The sequence below is a fragment of the Cervus canadensis genome, chromosome 13, assembly GCF_019320065.1.
Source record: "Cervus canadensis isolate Bull #8, Minnesota chromosome 13, ASM1932006v1, whole genome shotgun sequence".
NCBI lineage: Eukaryota > Metazoa > Chordata > Mammalia > Artiodactyla > Cervidae > Cervus > Cervus canadensis.
Window position 1 is genome coordinate 24,556,398 of NC_057398.1, and position 24,595 is coordinate 24,580,992.

Genomic DNA, 24,595 nt, shown 5'->3' on the forward strand with positions numbered 1-24,595 from the left:
AGGAGAAATGGATAGAGATGCTGCTGGGCATTTGGTGTAATGGAGCTTTCAACTCTTCTCTACGGGTGAACACATCTAGGTCAAGAAAGTGAAGGAGGGAGGTATGTTACTACTTCATCTTGAAAGATAGTAGGCATCTTGAGAGGGCAGGGGGAGCTTGAAATCTAGATAATCCCTTTATACTAAAAAAAAATCCAAAAGTTTAAAAAGACTTAATCTCTGTAATACAGAAGAGACAGAGATGCAAATCTGAATATTAAATCATTTAATTCTCAAACCACTCACATGCATAATGTTCTTTTACACAGTGTTAAAATAAAGAGGAAAATGTATTTTTATACAAACAGAATTTCAAGTATACATTAATAGACTTTTCAAATTACTAACCAAGTTGCTAAGATTTCATTCACATTGTTCTTAAAGCTGTTCAACGAGAAAGCTTTTGCTAAACTGCTTTAAATATGTTTATATAAACCCATATATCTTCACTCTTTCTCTGAATCTCCCTCCCCCAACCCCAGTCTCTGCCCACCCTCCTGCCCTCCCCCCTCCCCCGACACAACAGGGCTCCTGGGGCTCTAGGAGACATGCAACCCCACCAAGAACTATTGGCTTGTCATCAGGGGAAGGACAGAATCTACAGGAGGAGAGACTTGAGAACACCTGTCAAATTAAGGGAGAGAACGAATCTAATATTTAGAAATGACACAAATCAGGATCGTATTTTATAGCCTGTGTGATGCACTTGGCCTTTTCATTTTAAAAAAAAAAAAAAGTCTCAGCCTCCCACAAAATCACCCTCAAGTTTCTGATAATTTGGTAGCTGAGAAAATAATATTGGGGATATCCCCCAGTGAAACATCTCAAATTAGGGTAGGCATTTTGAACTTTTCCATTTGGTTGTTTCTTTTGCCCTTTGGCTGGGGGTGGGGGCAGTTTAAAAATGGTTGACTTGTGTGTTTACATTAAGGAATTTGGTTAATTTCACAGGGTCTGCCGAGGGTTCTCCCTCCTCAACTCTCCTCCTGAAGTAATCTGGCTTCGGGGCCAGGAACAGCCACTCTCCTTAGGAATTAAAGTGCATTTTTTTTCAGTAAAAGTGGGGGTAGGGTGAGGTGTGGTTTACACTTAAGTGATAATGATTAAAAGAGGGTGGGGTGAAAATCCTATTCCTATATATAGGTATCTATAGTTAAGGGCATAATAAAAACAGATATTCTCTAAGGAAATAAGATGTACAAACCCAGTCCAGCACCCTCAGGGGCGTGAGAGTGCTAGCCTTGGCTCACTGACTGTTCTGAGACATCTTTATGGAGTAATCGTTGCAGACAAAAGACACAAACCTCAAGTGTTAGTTTTTTCAAAGGGAAAAAAAAAACAGGTTCTTCTAGTTAAAAACTCTACCTCATTCCCTTTCAGGGATAACAACATTTTAGAAACTGATTGTCGGTTTTAATATGAATCCTTGATTAACAAGTTGTGAAAAAAAATGTTAGATAACTTTGTTGCTTAGAAATATTATGCTATCCTTAGAAACTGAGGATGAGGAGGCATAGTTGGTCCTTGCTATGAATAAATATCATCTGAGGGGAAGCTAAAATGTTCCTGTCATCTCTTTGATAGCTACCACCAGAATCTTACTTTTCCTTTAAATGCTTTACTATTTCTTGGGGGGGGCAAACCCAAGAATTTTCCAAAGAGAAGTATATGCTACATTATTAGCTGTATGAAGAAGTAATGAGAAGGGGGAAATCGTCCTGGATTCTGGCCTCTGAGTCCAGTGTGATCTGCTTTTCACAGTGACCAGTGGGAAGGCACAGTGCCAGGGACGGGAAGATGGGAGGCAGCTGTCACCCATCGTGTAAGCACCATTGAGAACAGCTGGACAGGTGTCTTTGAGACTATGTCCATCTGAAGGAAACCACATTTCGGCTACATTGACTTTTCTATCTTTGAACCCTCTGTCTTTTCTTCTCAGACACAGAGCGTAAGTGGGTCCCACCTGAAATTACGAGAAGCCAGGAAATCTAAGTGGCTTGCAGGATCCTATCAGTTCCTCAACCAGGGATTGCACCCCAGCCCTCAGCAGTGAAAGCATGAAGTCCTAACCACTGGATGGCCAGGGAATTCCCTAAGTGTTCTTTCAACGTACTTCTCCCTTTACTCACTTGTGCTGACAAGCCAAAAATTGAGAGTTCTGATGTTAAGATTTCTTAAAGGAGAAGCCAATAGTTCCTGACTCATGTGGCAGATCTATTTAAGTTCTGCCATTATATTGCAAAACAATGCAATAGGCTACAACAGTGAACACAGACCATAAAGGATGAGAAGTTAACATACTGAGACTTTTTTTTTTTGCCTATTGTTTGGGTATGTTTTTCTTTTGAGTAAGGGAATGCGGCAGGGTGGTGAAACTGCAGTCAGACCAGTTTCTGTTTAGCTCTTTCAGAAAGGATTTCTTAAGAGGTTTAAGAGGAATCAGCAAGCCAATCAGTAGGATAGAAGAATTTGGCTGAACTTAGTCCTGACAGAATTCCTGATAGGGAATTTGTTTCATTACTTGCGTAAAATATAGTACAAGTTTATATATATATATATATATATATATATACTTTACCATTACTTCCCCCTTCTCCTCTACTCTCCTTCCCCTAAATCTTAAAATCCAGTGCGATGTGATCTGCATAAAGTTCAACAACATTTCACAGTACTCTACAAGGTTTCTCAGTATGAGAACCCTAATGGGCTACTCTCTGGATGCAGACAAGTCTCAAAGGCTACTGCTTTTCTATTCCACCCAACGTAAGGAAGCCTTCTCAGATCTTCTAAGGCATAGGAGGCATTTCTGACACTGCAGCATATACATGCTAAGCAAATAAGTCAGGCCTAAATGTTATTTTAATGAAATGTCAGTCTGATGCTAATTCAGTCCTCTGCACTTAGAATCTTTCCTTCCACCCACTTGTTTCTTCTCAAACACACAACCTATTTGAGATTTAAATCATTGATTATTTGCAGGCAGCATAGGAATGAAAGTTTCCACAGTGCCAGCAGTCTCTCAGATGAGACCGTCATGTTTGAACTTGCTCTTAAACACAAATTTCTTTCATGAATCAGAAATCACTTGGTAATTTATTAGTTTGAATGGTGGCTCTCACTTTTTAAAGGATAATCAAATAGTCCTCCTCTCCCCATTACCACACTGAGGTTGCCAGCGGTAGGTATTTTACACCTGGGTGGGTGAATGAATCAACGATATGAAAACTTGTTTGGGAATTACTGGGTTAAGTCTTTGACATCCTGGAAAAAGCTGCTAAAAGGATTCATTTCACATTTCATATAAAACTCAGAAATATTTACGCCTTAGCTAGTGCATTTAATTCACAAAGGAGCATGGAAAAGCAAACATCACTGTACATTGAAATCCCACTTAGAAGACAGGCTAAGGGACAAATAATCAACTACATGACCATCACACCAGGAAGGACCCTTCTATTTCTTCATTAACTTTAACAATGCTACCTGATTATTTTACAAATAAAAATCACCCTAGGTGGCTTAGGCCTGGCTCTTTTAATAAGTTCAAGTGCTCTATTTTAGCTAGCAGAGTTCTAAAAATCTCCACTTAAATCACATATGAAAGGGAAAGCAGATTCTAGGGAGCAGACTCAGATAATGTCTTTTGCTGACTTGTTCAGGCTTTGGTACAGAGAGGAAAGTGGGTGCATGGCAACAGCTCTCTACTGAATGACTGAGGACAAATGGATGGTCCAGTTTACCACCTGAGCCTTGGCCCACGCTAAGTTTTAAACTCCAAGCCATGCCTGTGATACTGATAAAGGTACCTATGACAAAAGACAACCGGGTGAAGGTTATGCTGCCACAGACCATTCCGGACTACCTAGAAAATGATTCTCAATCTTGGCTGCCCATTAAAATCACCTGAGGAGCTTTTAAAGCCACCCCCACCCCCCCACCCCCTGCCCCACCCCCTGCCCCACCCCGACCCCAGACGGCCTTTTGTAAAAGCCCCAGGTGATTCTAATATGCAGCCAAAATTGAGAACTACTGGTCGAGGTCAACTAGCTCTGTAGTATTTTAACAGAAAGCATTCAAGTCACTGTTCACCCAAGCCAGATAGAAGATAAGACTCTATGCTTCCTCCCAGATTCATAGATTGATTCAACATGCCTCCAAGAAATGACCTAGGCATCTCTCACTTTTTTTGTTTTGCATTTCAATAAATCACTTTGGCTGTAAAACAGACTGCATGGCTGACAGTGTATTATTGACTTAGGTAAGACTGCACCTTAAGTATGTGTTTGTAGCAAAACAGCTGGGGACAGGTCTAGGCCAAGACTCTGGGCACAAATAAAAGATAAGCCAGAAGGAAGAATTTTCCTAAGCAGGTTCCTGAGTCTAGGTTTTTAGTAGCATGGCTTATAGGCTGACAATTATTCTATAGTTAGAAAAAAGATAGCTGTGGTGAATAGATTCACATGATTTTAGTATCTCATCTCCTTACAGAATTCATACTGTTACACAGATGAAGGTTACTATTAGACGACTAATACATCAGTCGTCACCAATGAGTACTGCTTATTGAATCTGGAATTTCACACTGTCAGTACTGTCACTTGCCCTATCCAGTCAACAGGAAAGTAAACACTTATCAGTTAGTACCTAAAACATGGATGTGAAACTCTCAAAAGTCTGCAAATGGATCACTCTCTCGTTTTCACTCCTAACCAGCGCGAGTCCCTGTTTGCACATCACAACCAGCCATTCTAACCAGTGCCTTTGGATGAAAAGGTGGAAAGCATTCTGGGATATTTCTGAAAGGCCCAAAACTCCTTTCTCAACTGTAACAAATGTTCAAAAGCTAGGTAACCTGATTTGGCTCAGTGGACTAGTGTGCCCCCAAGAGCAAATCAGCTGAATGCTCCAACTGCATTTAAAGATTAGGTGGTCTGCCTAGTGGCATTTACTACCGAAAGTGAATTTCCTGACACCCACAATAGGCCATCCTAACTATTATAAACATTCTTGGCATTATAAAGAGAAGAATTTCAGAGTGTCTAAAAGCAAAATAGGTCATCCAAAAATCCAGGTCATGCAAAACTGCATGTCAAGATACTGGCAGAAGGCTCAACATCAGGAAAATATGGTTGATATTCCAGTCCCCAAAATGGGCTGCAAATGGCAATTAAAAAATTTAAAAAAGCTCAGGATTCAAACAAAATTTTCACATCATTAAAAGGAATTGAGTGCATCTTTAAAAAACAGCAGAAAAACTCCACTTCCAAGGGCTACTCTTGCCAAACAGAGGCCAGTGGATAAAAGCACTAAACCCAAGTGTTCTGACACTGATTTGGGCAACAAAACCAAACATTTACAAGTGAAGATGACATTGAGAAGTGAGATACTGCGGCCTCTCTATTTCGGGTCTGGCTTTCCTGTGCTTGCTACAGAAAGCTACACTGTCTGCAGCCAAGTGCTCAGAGGTAGAGGAGCTAAAGCGAGTACAAAAGAGAATGAGGTGGACAGTGGCTGAGGAATCCAGCCTCCTGCGTAAAGGGCTACAGGGCAAACTTGGAATATTCTGTCTTTGATGGGAGGTAGAATTTTCTACACTAACTTATCTGCCTTCATCAGACATCTTTTTCTCACACACATGCATAAAATCACAAACATATAGCGGGCAATTTATAATGATATTGCAACTTGCAGTGACTGCACACCTATTCCAACAGATATTTTCAACCTAAATTTTATATTAACCCCCAGCTTTTCTCTGGTAGATTCAAGCCAAATTTGTTCTTTTGAGAGCCCTCCTTTTGCCGGGCTTCTAAACATACATTTCACTTTAACGCCTATATCTTTTGTCACTAAAGAACAGCTGTGCTAAGTGGGTGCAAAGTGTTATAACATCTTTATAAATACAAAGTGCGAGAAATAATTTTCTTAGCCAAAATACAAACAAAGCAACTAAAAGCTCTCATAGCCTACTATGCCAAGAAATTGATTTTTATAATCAATGATATAGCTAACAAAATGCTTCTAAAGCTACCAAGGTTATAGTGGATGAGTAAATATATTTATAAACACACATTTATGAAAAAAAGATATTAAGAAAATAGCCAAACTTCCCACAAAAGTTATTTGCATGAACTATCTTTAGTATACCACTCTGTGTTCAATGCACATGCATATACAATTGAATTATATTAGTGTTATTTTTATTGGCCCACTTTTCCAAAAAGAAAACAGGCTCACTTTTCAAGTTACATGATTTAAAATAATTTTTGTAAAAATAGCAAATACCATATAAATTTTACATATCTTTGCTATCTGACTGATAGCCATTCTCGAAGTGGATTTCAGCCACACTCTTAGTGACTCCTGCTTTATCATCTTGGCTTCCAGAGGAAACACATTTTAAGCTTTGTTCCCTGTGTTGTAATTCTGTTTTTGCAATGGCTCTTTAAGAACCACTAGAGTTAGGATTCTGTTAATTTACAGGAAACTCAGTAGATCATCTTCAAATATGTCAAAAACATCTGCTTTAAGATGTGCTAAATGCAGAAATCTAAACCATAGGAATTTCTCAGGTAGTTGTTATTAGCTTTAATGGTTTAGACTTATGATGCTGAAAAGAAAAAATAAGTATTTTGTCAATCTACAGGTTCCCTTTCTTCTTTGTCCTCTTTTTCAACTTGAGACCATAGTACAGTTGACCCTTGATCAACATAGGTTTGAACTGCATGAATCCACTTATACCCAGGTTTTTTTCAATAGTAAATGCTACATTACTACACCTCCAGCAGTTGGTTGAATCCCCAGATACAGAGGAACCTCAGAAACAGAGGCCCAATTATTAAGATATAGGCAGATTTTCCACTTGCAGAGGGTTGCACCCTAACTCCCACATTGTTCAAGAGTCAACTGTATTTAGTTCTCGTGCAACCACCAGATGATTTCAAATTTAAGAGTCAGAGAATCTAGAGGAGGGCCCAAAGGGCTATAAGACACCGAACGAGAGGCATCTTCATAGATTATCAAAGATTTTTCAAGTAACCAGTATTTTTGCCCTGAGCTTCTTTGCTGCAAACATTTTTGCACCATGACTAATTGGCCATAAGACAATTTTGCCACATAAGATAAAATAACTGGATAACAGTTTTTGCTTTGATAGTTTGGTCTTGACAGGCGTGTCTCCCAGTTAGTGACATTACTGATGGTTTTACTGAACTGACAGATAATGATGATTGGCCCCATGAGTTGGTTTCTTATTTTGAAACAAACTACACTGGAGGATAAACAGGCCAAAAGTCTCAAAGGTGCAGAGCTGAACCCACATTTCCTATACAACTATGGAAAGTATGAACAGACATATGACAAGATGCCAAGAACAAACAATAGTGCAGAGGCTTTCACGATGTGATACAAAGCATGGTTACGAATATGCATCCTGGTTATTTGGAAACTGACACCTCTCTCAATGAAGGAAGAAGTTTAAGAAAAAAGAAAATGCACAACGCTGATGAGGAGATGATCAAAATATTCAATACTAAGAATGAAAGACCTGGAAGACAACTGCTTAGGTACAACACACAAAATATGAAAATCAGTTATTTGTGCAGAATTGCCATGAACTACACACATTTTAGATGTATTCAAATATTTTGTAATTTGCTTTCAAGTTTTTAAAAAAAAACTGTCATTCATTTATCATGTTTCATTATGTCCTCTTTAATATCCCTCTTTTATTTTTTACTATTTTATCTTTTACAGGAAAATTGCCTTGCAGTGAATTAGTAATTAAGGTGAAAATGCCTGCAGCAGAGATGTCTATGGCGAAGATGCTTAGAGCAAAAGTACCTAGAATCAATTTTTCATTCCCTGGGAATATATTTTCAAAGGTTTTCTCTGTCATAATGGGCAGACTTTGAGGTACAGCAGAGTGGAAAATGTTAAGGCTCACTGATTTTTATTCATCAAAATTTGCCCCAATCATTGTATGATAAAATCTAATTAATACGGATGCCTAAATGACTCAAACATTCCATATCTGGTTATTCAACCACAAATGCCAAAGTCCTTTTTTCCTGTCCCAGGATCTTCTAGAGTCCTAAATTAAAGTTTTCAGCCCTGAGTACCCCTTTTATTTCCTGTATTTGTAATTCCTGAGGCCTGACCCGAGAACAGAGATCCCTTCAACTATGTGATCTAATTGGGATAGACCAACAAGAAGCCCCCACAACTAATTCTCCAAGAAACCACTGCAGATAGAATGGATAGATAACACCAAACCTTTCTTCTCTTAGAAAGATGATTTGGGGATGATCATTTTTCCAACAGAATTTATTCTTTGCCCTTATTTCTTCTGAAAGCAATAGAAGTCCTTTTATAAGCCAGCAGGAGGTAAAGCACCCTAAACTTGACAAATCTAACCCCAAATCATAACACTTACATGATCTGTCATTTCAGTCAACAGAAGCCAGTAGCAACTGATAATTTTAGAGGATTAACAACTATAAAATGGAGCGAGAGTGTTTCCAAAATGGAAGGTAATATAAATGGAATGAACCTCTTCTCCAGCACAAATTTGTGCCGGAGGTGGCAGTAAAGACAGGTAGGGGGTTTCCCCCATGGCTCAGTGGCAAAAAATCTGCCTGCCAGTGCAGGAGACACAGGAGATGAGGGTTCGATCCCTGGGTCGGGAAGATCCCCTGGAGGAGGAAATGGCAACCCACTCCAGTTATTCTGGCCTGGAGAATCCCTATGGACAGAGGAGCCTGGTGGGCTACAGTCCAAAGGGTTGTTGCGAAGAGTTGGACATAACTGAGAGACTGAATACAGAACAAAGATGTAGTATATGTAGGCAAAATTTTCAATTATGTCAAAAATATAATCCATCTAGCCACTTAATAGAAACTCCTGTTGAAACAGATTTAGCAGCCATATGAATTTTCCACACCACAGGAGTTTTTGCCTATTTGAAAATGAACTACAGCTGACATCTCTAATAAACCAAGGTCTGTAACAGCAAGGTTTTTACTCCCTCTGTAGATTACTTCTGGTTTAGAATCGACAGTTACTGTTGCTTCACAGGGAAAAAAAAAAAAAAAAAGGGCAAATGCAACAATTTGGAAAGTGCACAAAAGAAAATGTGGAAATTTTGCTGTAAGTGAAACTTGGGGGTGGGAAGCTAATGAAATCTGTTTCAGGTATTTGTTTCATTCTCCTTCTAGCTTCTTCTAACCCATGGCTAGTAGAAGAAATGGTTTCTTATGGCACAAACAACTGACCTAAATGAACACCTAAGTTAAGACAAATCCAAAACACCTACTGCTGCCTGTAACAGATTAAAGATGGTCTCAAATCCCTGACACATCTTCCATCAACTGGTAAGGTATCTCCTCTCCCTTCAAATCTGGGCTGACCAGTGACTTCTTTGACCAATAGTGTGTGGTGATGACTCTTATGAAAGCTCTGGGCCTGGTCTTGAAGAGGACTTGGGAGGCCTGAGCTGCCATCTCCTAAATTTGACTACTCTGATGGAGAGATCAGATGGAGGGTCCCGAGGCTCCAGAGACGGGGAGGAGGCCTGCTGGGCCTAGTTTTCCAGTCCTCTCTACCAAGGTGTCAGGACAGTGAGCTCACCTTGGACACCCTGACCAGTCCAACCACCTGCTGAATACTATCAGATGACCTGAATCATCACCACAGGGAACGTGAAACTGCCTAGACAAGCCTTTCCTGAACTTCTGATTCACAACATTATGTACTATATAAAGCAGTTGCTGTTTTAGGTCACTGAGATTTAGAGAGTTCATTACATACAACAGGTAACTGGAATGCCATCTTTCAATTTCTGCCTTGGTAGTAGTAACTCAAGCAGTTGTTCACAATTAGAACCACCAAATGGGGGACTCCTCTAAATTGGTGGGCAACATTCCCAGAAAACGTTCACCATTCAACATCTGCTCGAAATCAACTGCATTATCTCTTGGAGAAACCTTCTGATCACTTATTCCTGAATTAAAAGTTCCCTAAAAGCAGTGCTGTTACTGGCTATGGTATATTCTAGTTCACTACAACTCTGTTAAGTAAACAGAGTTAACATGATGTACTGGAGATAGTCTGGGCTTTGGAATCAGATTGGTAAATACTGGCTCTGCAATTTATCAATCGTGTAATCTTAGGCTCAACAGTTTCCTCATCTATAAAATACGGTATAATTATACCTGTTAAAGGCCAACACAGTCCATTAAGAGTGTCAAGTCTAGTGAAAGACTGTCTAGGTCAACCTCTCTGGGTCTCAGTTTCTTTTCTTTTTTTTTCGGTTTCTTTTTAAAGTGAGGATAGTAACAGCATCGACTCTAATGTGTTTATCATAAGGAGTAGCAGAGTTAATTAATGTGAGGCACATAAAACTGTGCTTAACACTTGGTTAACATTCAAAGTCAGTAATTTTTAGCTACTTCTGTTACTACCTCAGAGAATTATTTTGAGAATTAACTGCAGTTATGTCTCTAAAGCACTTAGTGTGGTTAATTCCGTCCCCTTCTTTTTGACCCTCAGGGCTTTTAAACATGTATACCAGCCTCTAACCAAGTGGGTTTAATACTCTCAAGTACAGGAAGCCACATCTAAACTATGTATAAAATCAGTTTTGCTATACAAATTCCAAGCACACTGTCTGGTACCAAAAATTAGTTAATGGAACAAAAATGTACTTAATAGAACAGATTCTCCTCTTGCTACCTGCCATATAAGTGATTTCACAAGATAGGAAACATTTCCCCATGAGATATATACTTTGACTTCCGGCACTATGGATTAATTCAGATTCTAAGATTCACAGTATATTAAATTGTGCTGTTGGTCATATGAGATGCTGAACAAATATCTTAAGTGGGTGGTGAATTCTAGTTTCCTTAACAGGACTTACTGAGTCAACATAAAAAAGCAAGCATTAGAAAAGTGGTTTCCCCCCCCCTTAGCTGCTTAACTAAGCTTTGCGTTTAAAGCTTCCACTATTTGAGCTAATGGACCTTCCTTAATTACGTTACGATGAGAGGTATTTATTATACAGATAACGGGGAAGATGTAAGATAAGAAATTTATTTATATGTGTACGCTCTGTGAACATAATGCATATTTCAGGCAATGCTTGCCTTCTAAGTCACTGCTGTTTTTCACAATTGAGGGAAAAGATAGTCTGCCTACAAAAAACCAGATAGTATTTACAGATAGCTTGCAGGTTTTGATTTCACTGTTCCTATCAACAATTACATCTTTTGGAATGTAATTAAGTCAGGTTTGAAAGTATGAAACTATCCAACTCTGGTTTGTCTTGAGCAAGAAAAGTTACTTAATGCAAAGTAAAAAGACTGGTCCTAGGAAAAGCACCACTTAATAAGAAGAGTGAAAAACAGAAAGACACGAGAAAGCAAAGGAGGTGAAACCACATTAAGACTAACAGTTATCAAAGAACTCATAATGCTTGGCAAACTCCATTATTTTCAACAGATTCTTATTTAAATGACATCTGTTACCAAGACCTCAAATGGAGGTATATGCAAATGATTCACTGGACTACCTAAATACAATTTCTTTCCCAAGTCCTATACCCTAGATTAACTGGAATCCCAAATTAACCAGGAAAACAGCACTCTAAAATCTCAAGAACTCATTATTAATACAAGTGCTCCAAGACAAAGCAGATCTGACCTATGCAAATATTCCTGGAACCTTCTAGATGAAGGTTATCTATTACTCGGAGGGTATAACATATAAAACCTAATTTCCACCTTAGAAAAAGGCAACCTTAAGAATAAAATGTATAGTGAAGAGGTGCTGTATATGCATGCGGTCAGGTCGCTCATCCAAACTTTACATGTGTTGGTAGAAACCACAACAAAGTAAGAATCAAACTCACTGCACTGTATGAGCATGGCCTAGAACTCTCTGCCCAGATAAGTTTAACTCAGAGGTCCATGCACTGTTTTTCAGATGCGGAGCCATTATACTTTCCTCTTCCAAGGAATTACGTTTATTATCATTCTAACATTTTCCATTTACTTTTCCACATCTGGCATAAACTAATTGAACAGTAGGAATGAACATTCACAAAGCAAAGATATAATGTCCCAATATATATTGAGAATTACAAACAATAACAGAAATTGGGAGATAGTTCGAAAAAGAACTTTAAGTCTTCAGATGTTTTAAGTTTTAAAATATTCTTTTTTTTAAAAAAGGAAGATTTTGGCTTTTTACTACTCCATATAAAACAGAGTGAGTTTACTTGAGTAAATTAAAATGAAGATTTATAGTAAAGAAATGGGTAGTTTCTAATCTAGAAAAACAGTACTTTGGATAGGAATCAAACCCCTTATTCTTAAGAGAAATTAATTTTAATACTAGTGGGAATAAATCCAGTCTTGCCATCATCATGTTAACTTAGAGAAATGGCAAAATTTACTTATAAAAACATTAGTTCTCTTCCCCAGTATTTTCTCTAAACATGGTATTCATTTAACTGTATGTTATCATTTATGGGAATTATTATTTTTTTATGGGAATTATTTTTAAAAATTACTTTCTTAAATCTGTAATTACCATCCTCAACTTAATCTATCTTAAGTAAGTAAGTAAAGTCGCTCAGTCATGTCCGACTCTTTGCGACCCCATGGACTGCAGCCTACCAGGCTCCTCTGTCCATGGGATTTTCCAGGCAAGAGTATTGGAGTGGATTGCCATCTACCTTAAAGGCAAGGACAAATCATAAGGCCTGCTCTAAATGCTCTACTGCACTGGGATTCAAGAAGGAGCATAAATGAGACAAGGATCTAGAAAAAGATGGCAACCTCTTTCAAGAAACTGATGCATACACAGCAGTACAAACTTAAAACCTCAATCAACCTGTTATAAAGGCAAAATGACAAGAGTGACAAATTGAGGGGGATGGTGTAATTCTTTCGAATCTATTAATAATTCTGGACTTGGCAACCTTTTCTGTCAAGAGCCAGACAGCAGGCCATGCTGTCTGTCAACTCTGCAATGACTGTACAAAGTAGCCATAATACAGGTGTGGCTCTCTTCCACTACCACTTTCTTTATACATAAAGGTGACCTCAGGATTTGGCTTGGGGACTGTGGTTTGCTGAATCTTGATCTAATTCCTAAATCCTAGAGATATACTTTGCCCCCTTAGGGCATCCTCTCAAATGGAGGGATTTACCTGACTTAATTGCTACTTGTTCTTTTTCTAAATCTCAGCAACCAAAATACTGAATGAATGAATACACAGATAAGGAGAACATCTGAGGAAGAGAAAAAACAAAACAAAAAAATCCACATGCCTGTTACAGCTGAAAAAATAAAAACTTCCAAGATTCCAACTCCTCCCTGATTAAATGCCTTTCCACTATGACTAAGACTTTTTATCTTTGTTCAAATTTAATTTCCTTTCTATTGCTCGTTGCTTTCATTTCTTTAAATTAGATACTCTAGTCAAACAAAATGTTGTTTTTACCAGTTAAAATAAAATTAGTGTTAAGAAACAGCTAAACCTTTAAAAAGTTATTTCCTGACCAAAGACTATTCAGCTATTAAGGATGAAGTTCACTATTTCACTCTTCTATCAAACCAGTTCCAATCAAGGTCAGATTTCAACTATGAAGTTAGTAGGAAAATGGTTTATTTCTATTGTCATGCCATCTTTGGAAAACCCTGTTTCAATGATATAGAGGGAACTGGAAACACTAAAAAAATACCAAAAACTTCCCTTAACTGCTATCTCCCTTGTTTTCCAATCTTTATCCTTCAGGAACTAATTTATGCTTACGTATTCAAGACTAGCTTTGACCCTCTGGTATAACAAATAACTAGGGGGTAGTTTGCAACTCACAGAAACTCAACTCTTTTCAGAGGTAAATACGGTTCTGAGTAAAGAGAACAAGTCATTAGAAAGAGCCTTCTGCCTGAAGTACAGTATTACTTCTCATGCCAATGCCGTATTTCAAACTGGTATCAGAATTCTGAGAGAGGAAATAAAAGGTACCTTTTAGAGTGAAAGTAGATAACGTCATCTCTCGTCTTTTGCTGAGAATAGTAGGTAGCTCCTTTGCTATTAAGGGCCACTCAACAAATGAAAACAGTCCCAGTGTTTGCTATTTCACGGCATTAGAGTATTTAATGATGATTTAGCTCTCACTGCTAATGCTGTTCCCTTCACAAGGTGACATGTGCAAGTTAAAATTTGGTAATGAGTTTTCAGCATTAGCTAAAGTCCATTCAGTACATCCTTAAGAGAGGTATCCTCTGTGCACATACCTATAGAGCTATTCATTAATGTAGATAGAATGATACTAACTCCTATGTCCCTACAAGGATGTTAGCTAAGAACTAGGACAATGTCACAGTGAACCTGGATAAGAATCTTGGATAGTTATTTAGAATAATAATATCTCTTCTAATTAAAATGGAGAAATTGTTTTCAGAAACTTAAATCTGTTTAAAAGTTAGGCTGGTTTGAGTTTTCATGAATTTCATGGCTCTGGCACTAGGCCAATTAAGAGGAGAGAACCAGCAAACATGATTGTGCTGAAGTGGTCCTAGATGACCGAAAAAACACTCTATTCACAGTATAGATACAGCAAAAACCTGTTAGCAGTGAATAAAAAAGGAGGGGGTAACCCATCAAACCCTCACAGTATTTCCACATCTATCAAACAGTCCCTAGTTCACTTAAAATGTCTGTTGCTCACCCTGGATGGAGTACTGACAAATGCTGCAGAAGTTCCTCTTCACAGAAATGACTGCACCTCACTTTTACAATTTGGTAATAGTTTTAAAAGCTCTATTTTCTCATATAACATCTAAAAAACTAACAAAGCAATACAGAACTTTCCAGCATAGTTCTTCTCAAAAGTAGGATGACTTACATTTTTTTGGTAGGCTTAAACAGTCCTTCTAAAGCAGCGTATTCTGTACCTCTCACCTCCCTGCCTATTTAGTAATGGCAGAATCTGTCCACCAAAAACCTTGATTGCCAGCTGAAATGCTTCTTCAAAGATTTCAGTCTAATTTCAGCTCCACTTTTTCCATGCCACAGAGCACAGCTGCTCCCTAAGACGGCCTGAGGTGGCAGTTTTCACCCTATCATGCTGTTGCCCAACTAAAGAGAATGCCACAGTCTGTTTTCTGAAGACAAAATATGGCTTCAACATGACTTTTAAGGGTAGGCGCTAATCAAATAGTAGTAGCATCATTACATTCCTGTTAAAAGACACATTGTTTTTCCAGAAGAGAAAAAGAACCATTCACTAGTGATATGGTACAGCTGTATGTATATGTACAGGTCTCAGATTGCTTAAGAGTTACCCTCTGCATTCTAACTTCTGATCATCAAAGCAAGGCCATCTTTCCTACCCACTTTTCCACATAACCAAAGCATTCTCAGGAAGGGGGCGCACCACTAATGTTCTCATGAATGGCTCACCACCAGTGCAGGCATGATCAAACCCTCTCCCAAATCTCTTTTACAATCATCTATGCCCCTGTACCAAAACAATTTCTTAAACCACTACGTATTTAAATACTCTCTAAGAAATCAATGATCAATTACGAGAAGCCAGAGAGTTTTCTCCTTTCTATTTGCACTGTAACTTGTAAGCATCTACTTGCCTGCATCCCTTAATGATCCTCCTTCATTCTCTGCATGCAAGACAGGGCATCTGAAGCTCTAAGTTTGGTAAATTCTTTCTGACTCTCGGTGCTGGATTAAGAATCTCAGAAATACTCAGAATTACCAAAAGGTCCCTTGAAGTTTCAAAAATCTTAGGAATGATTAAGTAACCAAACCTGATTAAAATTGATCCCCTTGATCAATTTATTGCAACATGATTGTGCATGATGTTTTCTGATAAATGCCCTGTAGTGTATTATTAAAAAGCAAAGCTCTTGGAGTCACCAGCAATTTGCTAACGGTTGGTTTATGAATTACTAGGTTTGCAGACGCAAGACATGGATTAGTGAGGTTCTTCTATTGGACTGAAAATATAAACTATCACATATGCAGGAGGAAATGGAATCGTGGTTGCAGTAAGAACCATAGTATTGAATTTCTACAACCACAATATTGCAGAAAAAATGTTTAAAACGTCATATAAAAGTTATCAAATATGGAGACCTGTGAATTTAAAAATAGAATCCAGGCTCATTTCACTGTAAAGTGACATTTTTGATGTATAATATTGCTGTTATGTGAAACTAGGAGCCAAAGAGACTAGATGAAACTTTGGTAGTCAGCCTTACACGTTTATCCATCTGGACTAGAGCCATTTCTTAACACCCGAAGATATGCAAGCATTATGGCTTACAAACACTGTATCAGGAAGTTGCAGTACAGCTGGCTCTGTGTTATTTCATATTCAGTAACTGCGAAACAAAAACACTTCCTTCCCTTGCTCCCTTCTTCCTCGACACAACACTCAAGCCCCCAAATGCAGGAATACCTATTGTAAACACATTGCTGCTCATTTCATTTGCAGGTGCCTAAAGTGCTTCAGATGATGCTGCCCATTAGAATACTGCTCCAAGATGGCCGCTTACGTGAAACAATCAGGCAAAGTATCCGGTGCCCTGCCTGGGCAAAGATTAAGTCTAACCTTTCAAAACAAAAAGAACTACCAGGATTCTTTTTTTTTTTTCCCTTGAAATATGAAACTGCAAGTTCTGGCAGGGAGGGAAGAAGAGAAACTCCCCCTTATCATCACCATCACGATGGCTTCCTTCTCTTTCGTGGCTGGCTGCTTCAGATGACCAAGGCTCCTGCTTTGTGTTTTATACCTGGGCGATGACAGCCACCAGGGTGATATGGACCAAAGTACAGTGTTCAAACATGACTGGTAGAGAAATGATCATTTATCACTGTTTTGTTAAAAAAACTTTTATAAAGTTAACAAACCAAGGCTGTTGATCCCTGAATTAGAAAGCTGATTTGCTTGATTATTTTCCAAGTGTGAGGTGGGAAGAAAGAGGGGAAGAGCCTCTAGTGCTTTTGCGTATGTTGCTGATGCTCTAGTTTGGCAACATCTTGGGAGCATCTTCTGATCTGGTGATGTGGCATTTCGTGAATCTAAGTACCAGTCCATGGCCCTGATGCTGGTTACTTATGGCCCAAAGGGGAAGAGGGTCTGCCCCCTACCCCTCGCTGTTTCAATCTGGTCCAGTAGTGGACACAGAGCCCTGGGCAGTTTCCCCAGAAGCAACTGTCTCTTCTTGTGAAGGTGATTCTTCCTCGGCTTGTCCCCGAGATGTGACAGTCGTTTCAGGGGAGATGCTATGAGGCCCCTCCAGGGGTATACAGCCAGGGTGGTTTTTGCGAAAGTGCTGATTCAAGATGGCCTGAAAGGGGAAACTTTTGCCACAAACATGGCAGTGAAAAGGCTTGTTGCCTGTGTGCTTGCGGATGTGGTATTCCAGCTGATCTTTCCGGGTATATTTCTTGCCACACATGCGGCACACAAACGGTGTGATCCCCATGTGCAGGCGCATATGGCGGTCCAGGCTCCCCTTCTGGTTGAAAGATTTGGCACAGTAGATGCAGGTGAGACGGGGGTTGTACCGGAACCACCGCTCAGATACTTCCTGCTCTCGGAGATACTCCACATAGCCACTTACTCCCATCATTGCTGACTCTTCTACCTGTACCAGGTGAGGACAACAAGCAAGTGAGAATATTTAAGGATATACATTAAAAGACATCAAACCATTTTTTACTTCTGTTTCTATGCTAAATGATTTTTAGCAGAGATCCAAACAGTGAATTAATTACTACCCAAAAGTAAAGATTTTAAGATAGGAATTTTTTAGAACATTGAGGCCTCTCTACTCTATTACCATAAAAGAACAGGACAAACAAGTTACTTTCTGGCTGAAAAACCTCACACTTATTAACCTCCTGCTAAATTTTTAATTTATGGTCATAGGAGAATCTAAGCCCACTCATAACATCCATTTGGACTCTAATTTGCAATCAGAATCTAGACAACCTGGTAGGTACTTTGGCAGTGTTGGTCCAATAGAACTTTCTGTGATGATGGAACTATCTGATAATCTGCACCATCTAATATAGTTGTCATCACACACATGTGGCTACTGAGCATGTGTAATATGCTAGCGTGACTGAGGAACTGAATTTTTCATTTTAATTGCTTTCAATTAATTAAAATTTAAATAGCCACATGACATGGCTAATGGCTACTATATCTGAGAGTACAGAATACACTATGGCAAATACATTATAAATCATATTTTTGGCATTATCATTAATACCAAAATTTAACCCAGCAGTAACTAAAAAAAAAAAAAAAAAGTATGTAACTTGTAGGTGACAGCATTCCTTTTTATCCCAAAATATTTTAGTACCGCATCAACATATTTTTTTTCTAAAGACTGATCAATGTTTAAGTGACCTTAGAGAAAATTAGCAAAAGAATTGGGAAACTAGGCTGAGATATGAATTTACTAACTTAGTTATTCCTTCCTATAACCTCTTCACAATTTGATATCCAGGAAGTATTTACCAACTGGCTATTGTCTCCCAAATACAATGACAGGTGCTACAGAGAAAGAAGTACAAGACCTGATTTCTGATTTTGTCTTCTGAACAGAAAGATAAAAGTGAACAAAAAACAGACAAAACAAAGAGAAGTAGGGGGAATACATATTCCTAATGATCCTGCTAATTCACTCCAATCTCTCTTAATTTACAAAGTATCTCCCTACTAAGTTACATTTCTTGCATTGTGAAATAGAATTACTTAAGACATTCAAAACAAGCAATTACTGTAAAAGCATTAAAACTCTGCTGGTGCTTAGATAACTAAGCCTTTACGTTATTAAAAAATAAATGCTTTCCTTTTCTGATTTAATTTTTAAATCTCATTTATTTACTAATGGCTCGCTGGGTCTTCATTGCTGTGTGCAGGCTTTTTCCAGTTGTGGCGAGCAGTGGCTGCTCTTCGTTGTGGTGTACAGGCTCTAGGCATATGGGCTTCAGTAGTTGTGGCACACAGGCTTAGTCTCTCCATGGCACGTGGGATCTTCAGGGAACAGGGATTGAACCCACGTCCCCTGCATTGGCAGGCAGATTCTTAACTAATGGACCACTAGGGAAGTCCGTAATTTTTTTTTTTAATTGAAGAGGAAATATATATAGTTTAAAATTTTTTATTCAGTTTTAGACACAACAGTATATTGAATCCTCATCACCCAACAATTTCAACCCATGAACAATATTGTTTTTTCTTTACCTTCACCTATTTGTCTTTTTCACATTATTTTTTGAAGAAAATCTCAGGCATAATTTCATGTGTAAATATTCTAGTATGTATTTTTAAGAGATGAGGATTCTTTTTCTCTTAATGTAATTAAAATACCACTATCACACCTAAAACCCCCCAGTAATTCCTTAATATCAATTAAGTAAAATCTTAATTTTGTTTTACCTAATCTGAACATAATCTAAATAGTGAAAGTATTTAATATATGAAATAAACAAGCCTTCCTCCTGTCTGAAAGCTAGAAGGGAGAGGGAATACTGAATTCTTTTGAATGAATAATTGAAAAATCTTGCATTTATAAATGCTTTGCATTCAAAATTCTGTATTAAAATATCCCTACTCATAAATTTCTGATTTATTTATCCTGCTGACTTCTGAAGTCATTGTGTGTGTGTGTATACATAACACCTAAGTTTTATGTATAATGTTTTGAACAAAAAATATATACATATACACAAATATATATAAGCATTTAAAGTATGTAGGAGGAAAACACATATATCCAGCAGAGGCAAAGTACCAATGCAAAGAGAAGAATATGTAAAAGCTGACTCTGGATTAACTGGAGAAAGCTGAATCTACCAATTAATCTTACACCCTTTTCTTGAACTTCTAAAAGTGCATTTTATCTCCTTTCACATTTGTTAGCCAATAGTGCTCTTCAGTATTTCCAACAGAAGAGAGGCAGTTCTCAGCAGGTTTGGGAAGCAGTATGTAAAGAAAAGCAAGGACTGGTAAGGCTTTAGATGATTTTCATTTATTTCATATAACATTTCTGCTCTAATTCACTGGATAATCAAAACTGAACTCACATAAAGAATGAGGGATTATCCCACTAAAAGGTCCTGGATGAGCACTGACAAAGCACAGAACAACTTCTCTGAGGCTTAGTTTCCTCATCCATAAAATAATAAAATAAAAAAGTTAGTGTATGTTTTGCCAATTCTATTGTATTCTTGTGAGAAGCAAATGTGATAACAGTATACCTTGAGATATCCCTGGAGGCCTCTGGTTATACTTAACAGCAATTTAAGGGTGCTGGAACCTGGGTTTAAATCTGGGAACTTCCCTGGTGGTACAGTGGATAAGATTCGATGCTTCCAGTGGAGGGGACCTGGGTTCGATTCCTGGTCAGTGAACTAAGATCCCACATCCTGCAACTAAGGCTGTATGCTTCAACTACTGGTCCTGCACGCTCCAGAGCAACCACACCACAGTGAGAGAAGTCCATGCACCACAACGAAAACCCAGCACAACCCCTACCCCCCAAAAAAGGAACAAGCAAACAACAAATCTGCATCCTACTTATTGATTTTGAACAACTTATTTAACTACTCTGTGCATCAGCCTCTCCATTTGTAAAATGAATATAATAATAGCATCTACCTTCAGCAGATGCTATGAGCACTGAATGAATTAATACATTAAAGCACTTAGCATATGTTAGCTATTATTAAACAATGTTAGCTATTATTAAACATTACAAAAATTCCTAATACTATTCATAATCTTGAGGGTACCAATTTCCTAAAAAAAAGAACAAAAGGCTTAACTTTAAGGAAAATAGTGTCATAGGAGTACTGTCCACAAAAAGAAAGTAAATTTATTCTAGTTATCTATCATGAACCATAATCAGAAAACTCACGCATTAGGATCAATTTCATCTAAAAATTACTGCAATAAAGTTGCAATAAAAGAGAAAATAAATGAGCATAAAATGTATACTGGTCTTTGTCATAGGCAATAATGCATCTTTGGTAGTTTTTATTCCTCTGAACTCTAAAAAGGAGAAAGGACAAATATGGCTGCCACATGGTTGTCTCTATCACAAAGAGGTGAATCAGACTTCCCTGGTGGCCCAGTGGTTAAGAATCTGCCTGCCAATGCATGGGACACAGGTTTGATCCTGGTCTGGGAAGATTCCACATGCTTTGGAGCAACTAAGCCCTCATGCACAACTAGTGAGCCCACAGGCTACAACGACTGAAGCCTGAGCGCCCCAGAGGGCGCAATGAGAGGGGCAATGAGGTCCGAGCACCGCAACTAGCGAGCAGCCTGTGCTTGTCGCAACTAGAGAAAGACCACACACAGTAATGAAGACCCAGCGCAGCCATAAATAAATAAATTAATAAAAAGTGGATCATTTCACTTCTCCCACTTGGCAATTCCTTAGTATACTGTAAACTCTTTACACACAGGGACAATCCTACATTGCTGAATATGCTAGAACCTGACAGTCCCTGATATGTAGCTGGTGTTCAAGAACTGTTTTCTAAATGAATTATTCCATACAATGAATAAATTCCATATAAATGGATGCTTTCCATAGTTTCTAAAATAAATACCAGTCTAGATTCTTGACAAGGGCTTCACAGCTGTACACAATCCAAATCTTCTGTTACTGATCAGAGACTCAAAGAACTGATGAGAATTCAAAAATCATCTGATTAGTTCTTAATTTTATTTAATGATCTCTAAAACTGAGGACTTAATTTAGTAGCTGTCTCTTTATTGGGCCCCTACTCAGTAATTTTAGCTACTCAGAACTACTTAGAGGTAAAACAACTCCCATTTAGTGGCACCTGATAAGACAACATGAGATACTAAGAAGATCAGAAAATGTGGGCTCTGCTATCAAGGAGATTTCAATTTAGGAGACAAATTAATGTAAATCAGAAAAGAATCATTTATATGAGTCAGTAGAGAATTAGGAAAAAATTATACGGTACCACGTGTACATGCTATAGTGGTTTAAGAAGGGGAGATTAAAGGGAATAGTTAGGACAGATGGAACTAGGAGTCCAGCTTTGCATGGACGCAGATGCCTGAGTGAGTATTCCTGACTCAAGAAGCAGAGACAGAAGCCTGATGTGGTTCTGAGGCACAGAGTCTGTCTGTTTGGGATAGTTAATGCTGATAAATGGTAGGAAAAGCCAGGTTTGAGAGATTATAAATTACTTAGAAAATAAGACTAAGTATTTAACCTTCCTGTGGTAGAAAAAGGAAAAAGCCATAGAATATTTAGAATAAAGGAGTGACCTTAGTTTTTTCTAGTCAAATCACTCTTATAATCAAGAAGCTCTTCAAGCCTATTAAAATTTGTTCTTACTATAATGTAAGTCATGTCCTGTTTTGGTTCTCTGTGGTGAGAAAACAATAATTGGTGAGTAGACGCACCATAGTAAACTTTCATGCATGTCAAGGCATATATTAAACTTATCTCTTAATATCAATTACAGACAATACTACTTACCTTCTATTTCTTTGCAGCCTGTACCTTCTGTTTCAGTCTGGTAAATACCCTTGTAGAATTCCAAAGTTTTATTCCTATCCTATTCACATATGGAATAAATTATCTCTTTCTAATTACTTTAAAAACAATCACACTTAAACTCTCCTGAGTAACACTTTCCTTAAGCGGGTATTGATTCCTATAACTACATTTTTTTTTTCCAAAAATATTTTAGGAATTTTATTATTATAAAATTTTTAATTCATGTATTAAAAATGTATACCAAGGCAAAAAAATCATGTAAGCATATCACAAATACAAAAGTTTCCAAAAAAAACAAAACACATCCAATGTAAAAAAAAAAAAACCACATACAAAATGCAATGTATTTCCAATTAAAAAATAATAATAATAAAGCAAGGAGAAATGTTTGAAAAATGCTTGTCCAAAAGTAAAAAACAAAACCCTCCCCTTGACTGGCCACTTAAGCTGCCCTGAAAGGCTTTTCTTCTTCCCTCATGTTACCTGGTCTTTCTTCTTATTTTTCTTTTTATTTGTAAGATAAGGGCCCCTATAACTGCATTTTAAGCACTCCTATTCCCACAACATCATAAGTCTATATAATTTTTTTTTTAAGTCTATGTAGTCTTATCTGTATGTGTTTTGTGTATTTGTTAGTCTGTCTTATGCCCACATTAAATTGTAAGGTCTGTCTCACTGCTGTATTTGTTTTTACAATAGTTTTGGTCACATAATCATCACATTCTATTGGAGAGATGAGGAGAAAAAGAGCCCTAATAATATGAGTAAGTTTACTTTTCCTTCAAGTTCTTAAACACTTTTTCTCACACCTTACTAACACTAAAAAATTCTTTTAATGGTTACGATTCCTTTTCTGGTACCAAACAGCATGATAATATACATATAGATACAATTGATAACAATGTCTTGCTGCTGTTATTACACTATATACATAATAAACATCCAATGGTTTAGATAAAAATTAAAAAAGATACTATCAGTATTGTGCAGAAGATAAAAAATTAGCTATGCAATCTTAATCTACCAGTGTTTCCTTTTAAAGGGCCACAGTGTTTGTAATTTATTGTGTTCTACTTGTTGAGTTCACCAACTTTTTAAAAACCAATCTTCAATGATATACACCTGTGAGAAAATATAAACAAAAATACCAACCAACTATACTTATACTATTTGCTAAGGAGTCACAAATTAAAGACATCATTCTACTCTTTCTAAAACATTTTAGTCTAACAAGACATTTAGGAAGAAAATAAATGAAAGGATACAAACATACTAAAAAGCAAGCAGGATATAAAAATGCATAAGCAATTTGTTTACAAATACACAATACATATAAACTAGTAAATATGTAGTCCTATAACCACATATGTACAAAATCAAACTTTCTCCATCCCAGGTCCTAAATTACCTGCATGACGTTTTCAGAGGTTATTTTTATTACTCTTAGGCTACAGACTGGCTCCTATAATCAGGAGAGAGTTCCACAATCTTATCCTTTTCTACTTCCCAAACTCTGCTGACACCAAAAGTGCATTTCCTGCATGCTCACAAGCAAAAATAAAGAGAAAAGTAATCAAATGCAGCATTTATTTAACAAGACATCTTTCCTCTCTTATTCATTATATTGTGTTCACACACGGTAGCAATTTCTTCAACCACCACAGCAATCTCAAATCCACTACATACCTGGGAAGTGGGTTGCTTAGGTTCATCCATTCTCCCAGGAGACTCACTTCTGGCTCTGTGTCTCTCCGTCAAGGGAACAACACTGCCAGAGGGGCTAAATCTGTTGGAAGAGGAGCACAAAGGGGACTAACAGGAAAGTGGTGTCGAGGAGCTTAAAAACTGGTGACATCTGCCTCCTTTATAGTCTACGAACGGGGAACAAATTGAACAACAGACTTCTAAGAAGTCCTTTTATGGAGTCAGTATAGAATCATGAATACAATAAGGCGGCTTC

General features: G+C 37.8%; 2 protein-coding genes across 7 annotated transcripts in view; one reads left to right on the plus strand and one right to left on the minus strand.

Moving 5' to 3' along the window:
* SERPINC1 (serpin family C member 1) overlaps nt 1-8,156 on the plus strand; it is a 19,019-nt gene extending 10,863 nt beyond the window's left edge. The window contains exon 7 of the mRNA XM_043484788.1: nt 7,795-8,156. Within this exon, the coding sequence (XP_043340723.1) occupies nt 7,795-7,818 (24 nt within the window). The 3' untranslated portion in view covers nt 7,819-8,156. The remainder of the gene's footprint in view (nt 1-7,794) is intronic.
* The window catches only part of ZBTB37 (zinc finger and BTB domain containing 37), a 28,758-nt gene continuing 4,413 nt past the window's right edge, over nt 251-24,595 (minus strand). For 5 of the 6 annotated variants that reach the window (XM_043484784.1, XM_043484785.1, XM_043484786.1 and 2 more), the window contains 2 exons: nt 24,322-24,421; nt 251-17,721 (listed from right to left, as the gene is read on the minus strand). In XM_043484784.1, the coding sequence (XP_043340719.1) occupies nt 17,233-17,721; nt 24,322-24,421 (589 nt within the window). In that variant the 3' untranslated portion in view covers nt 251-17,232. Of the gene's footprint in view, nt 17,722-24,043; nt 24,422-24,595 lie in introns of all 6 variants that reach the window. The other variant, XR_006272514.1, reaches the window with a different exon arrangement.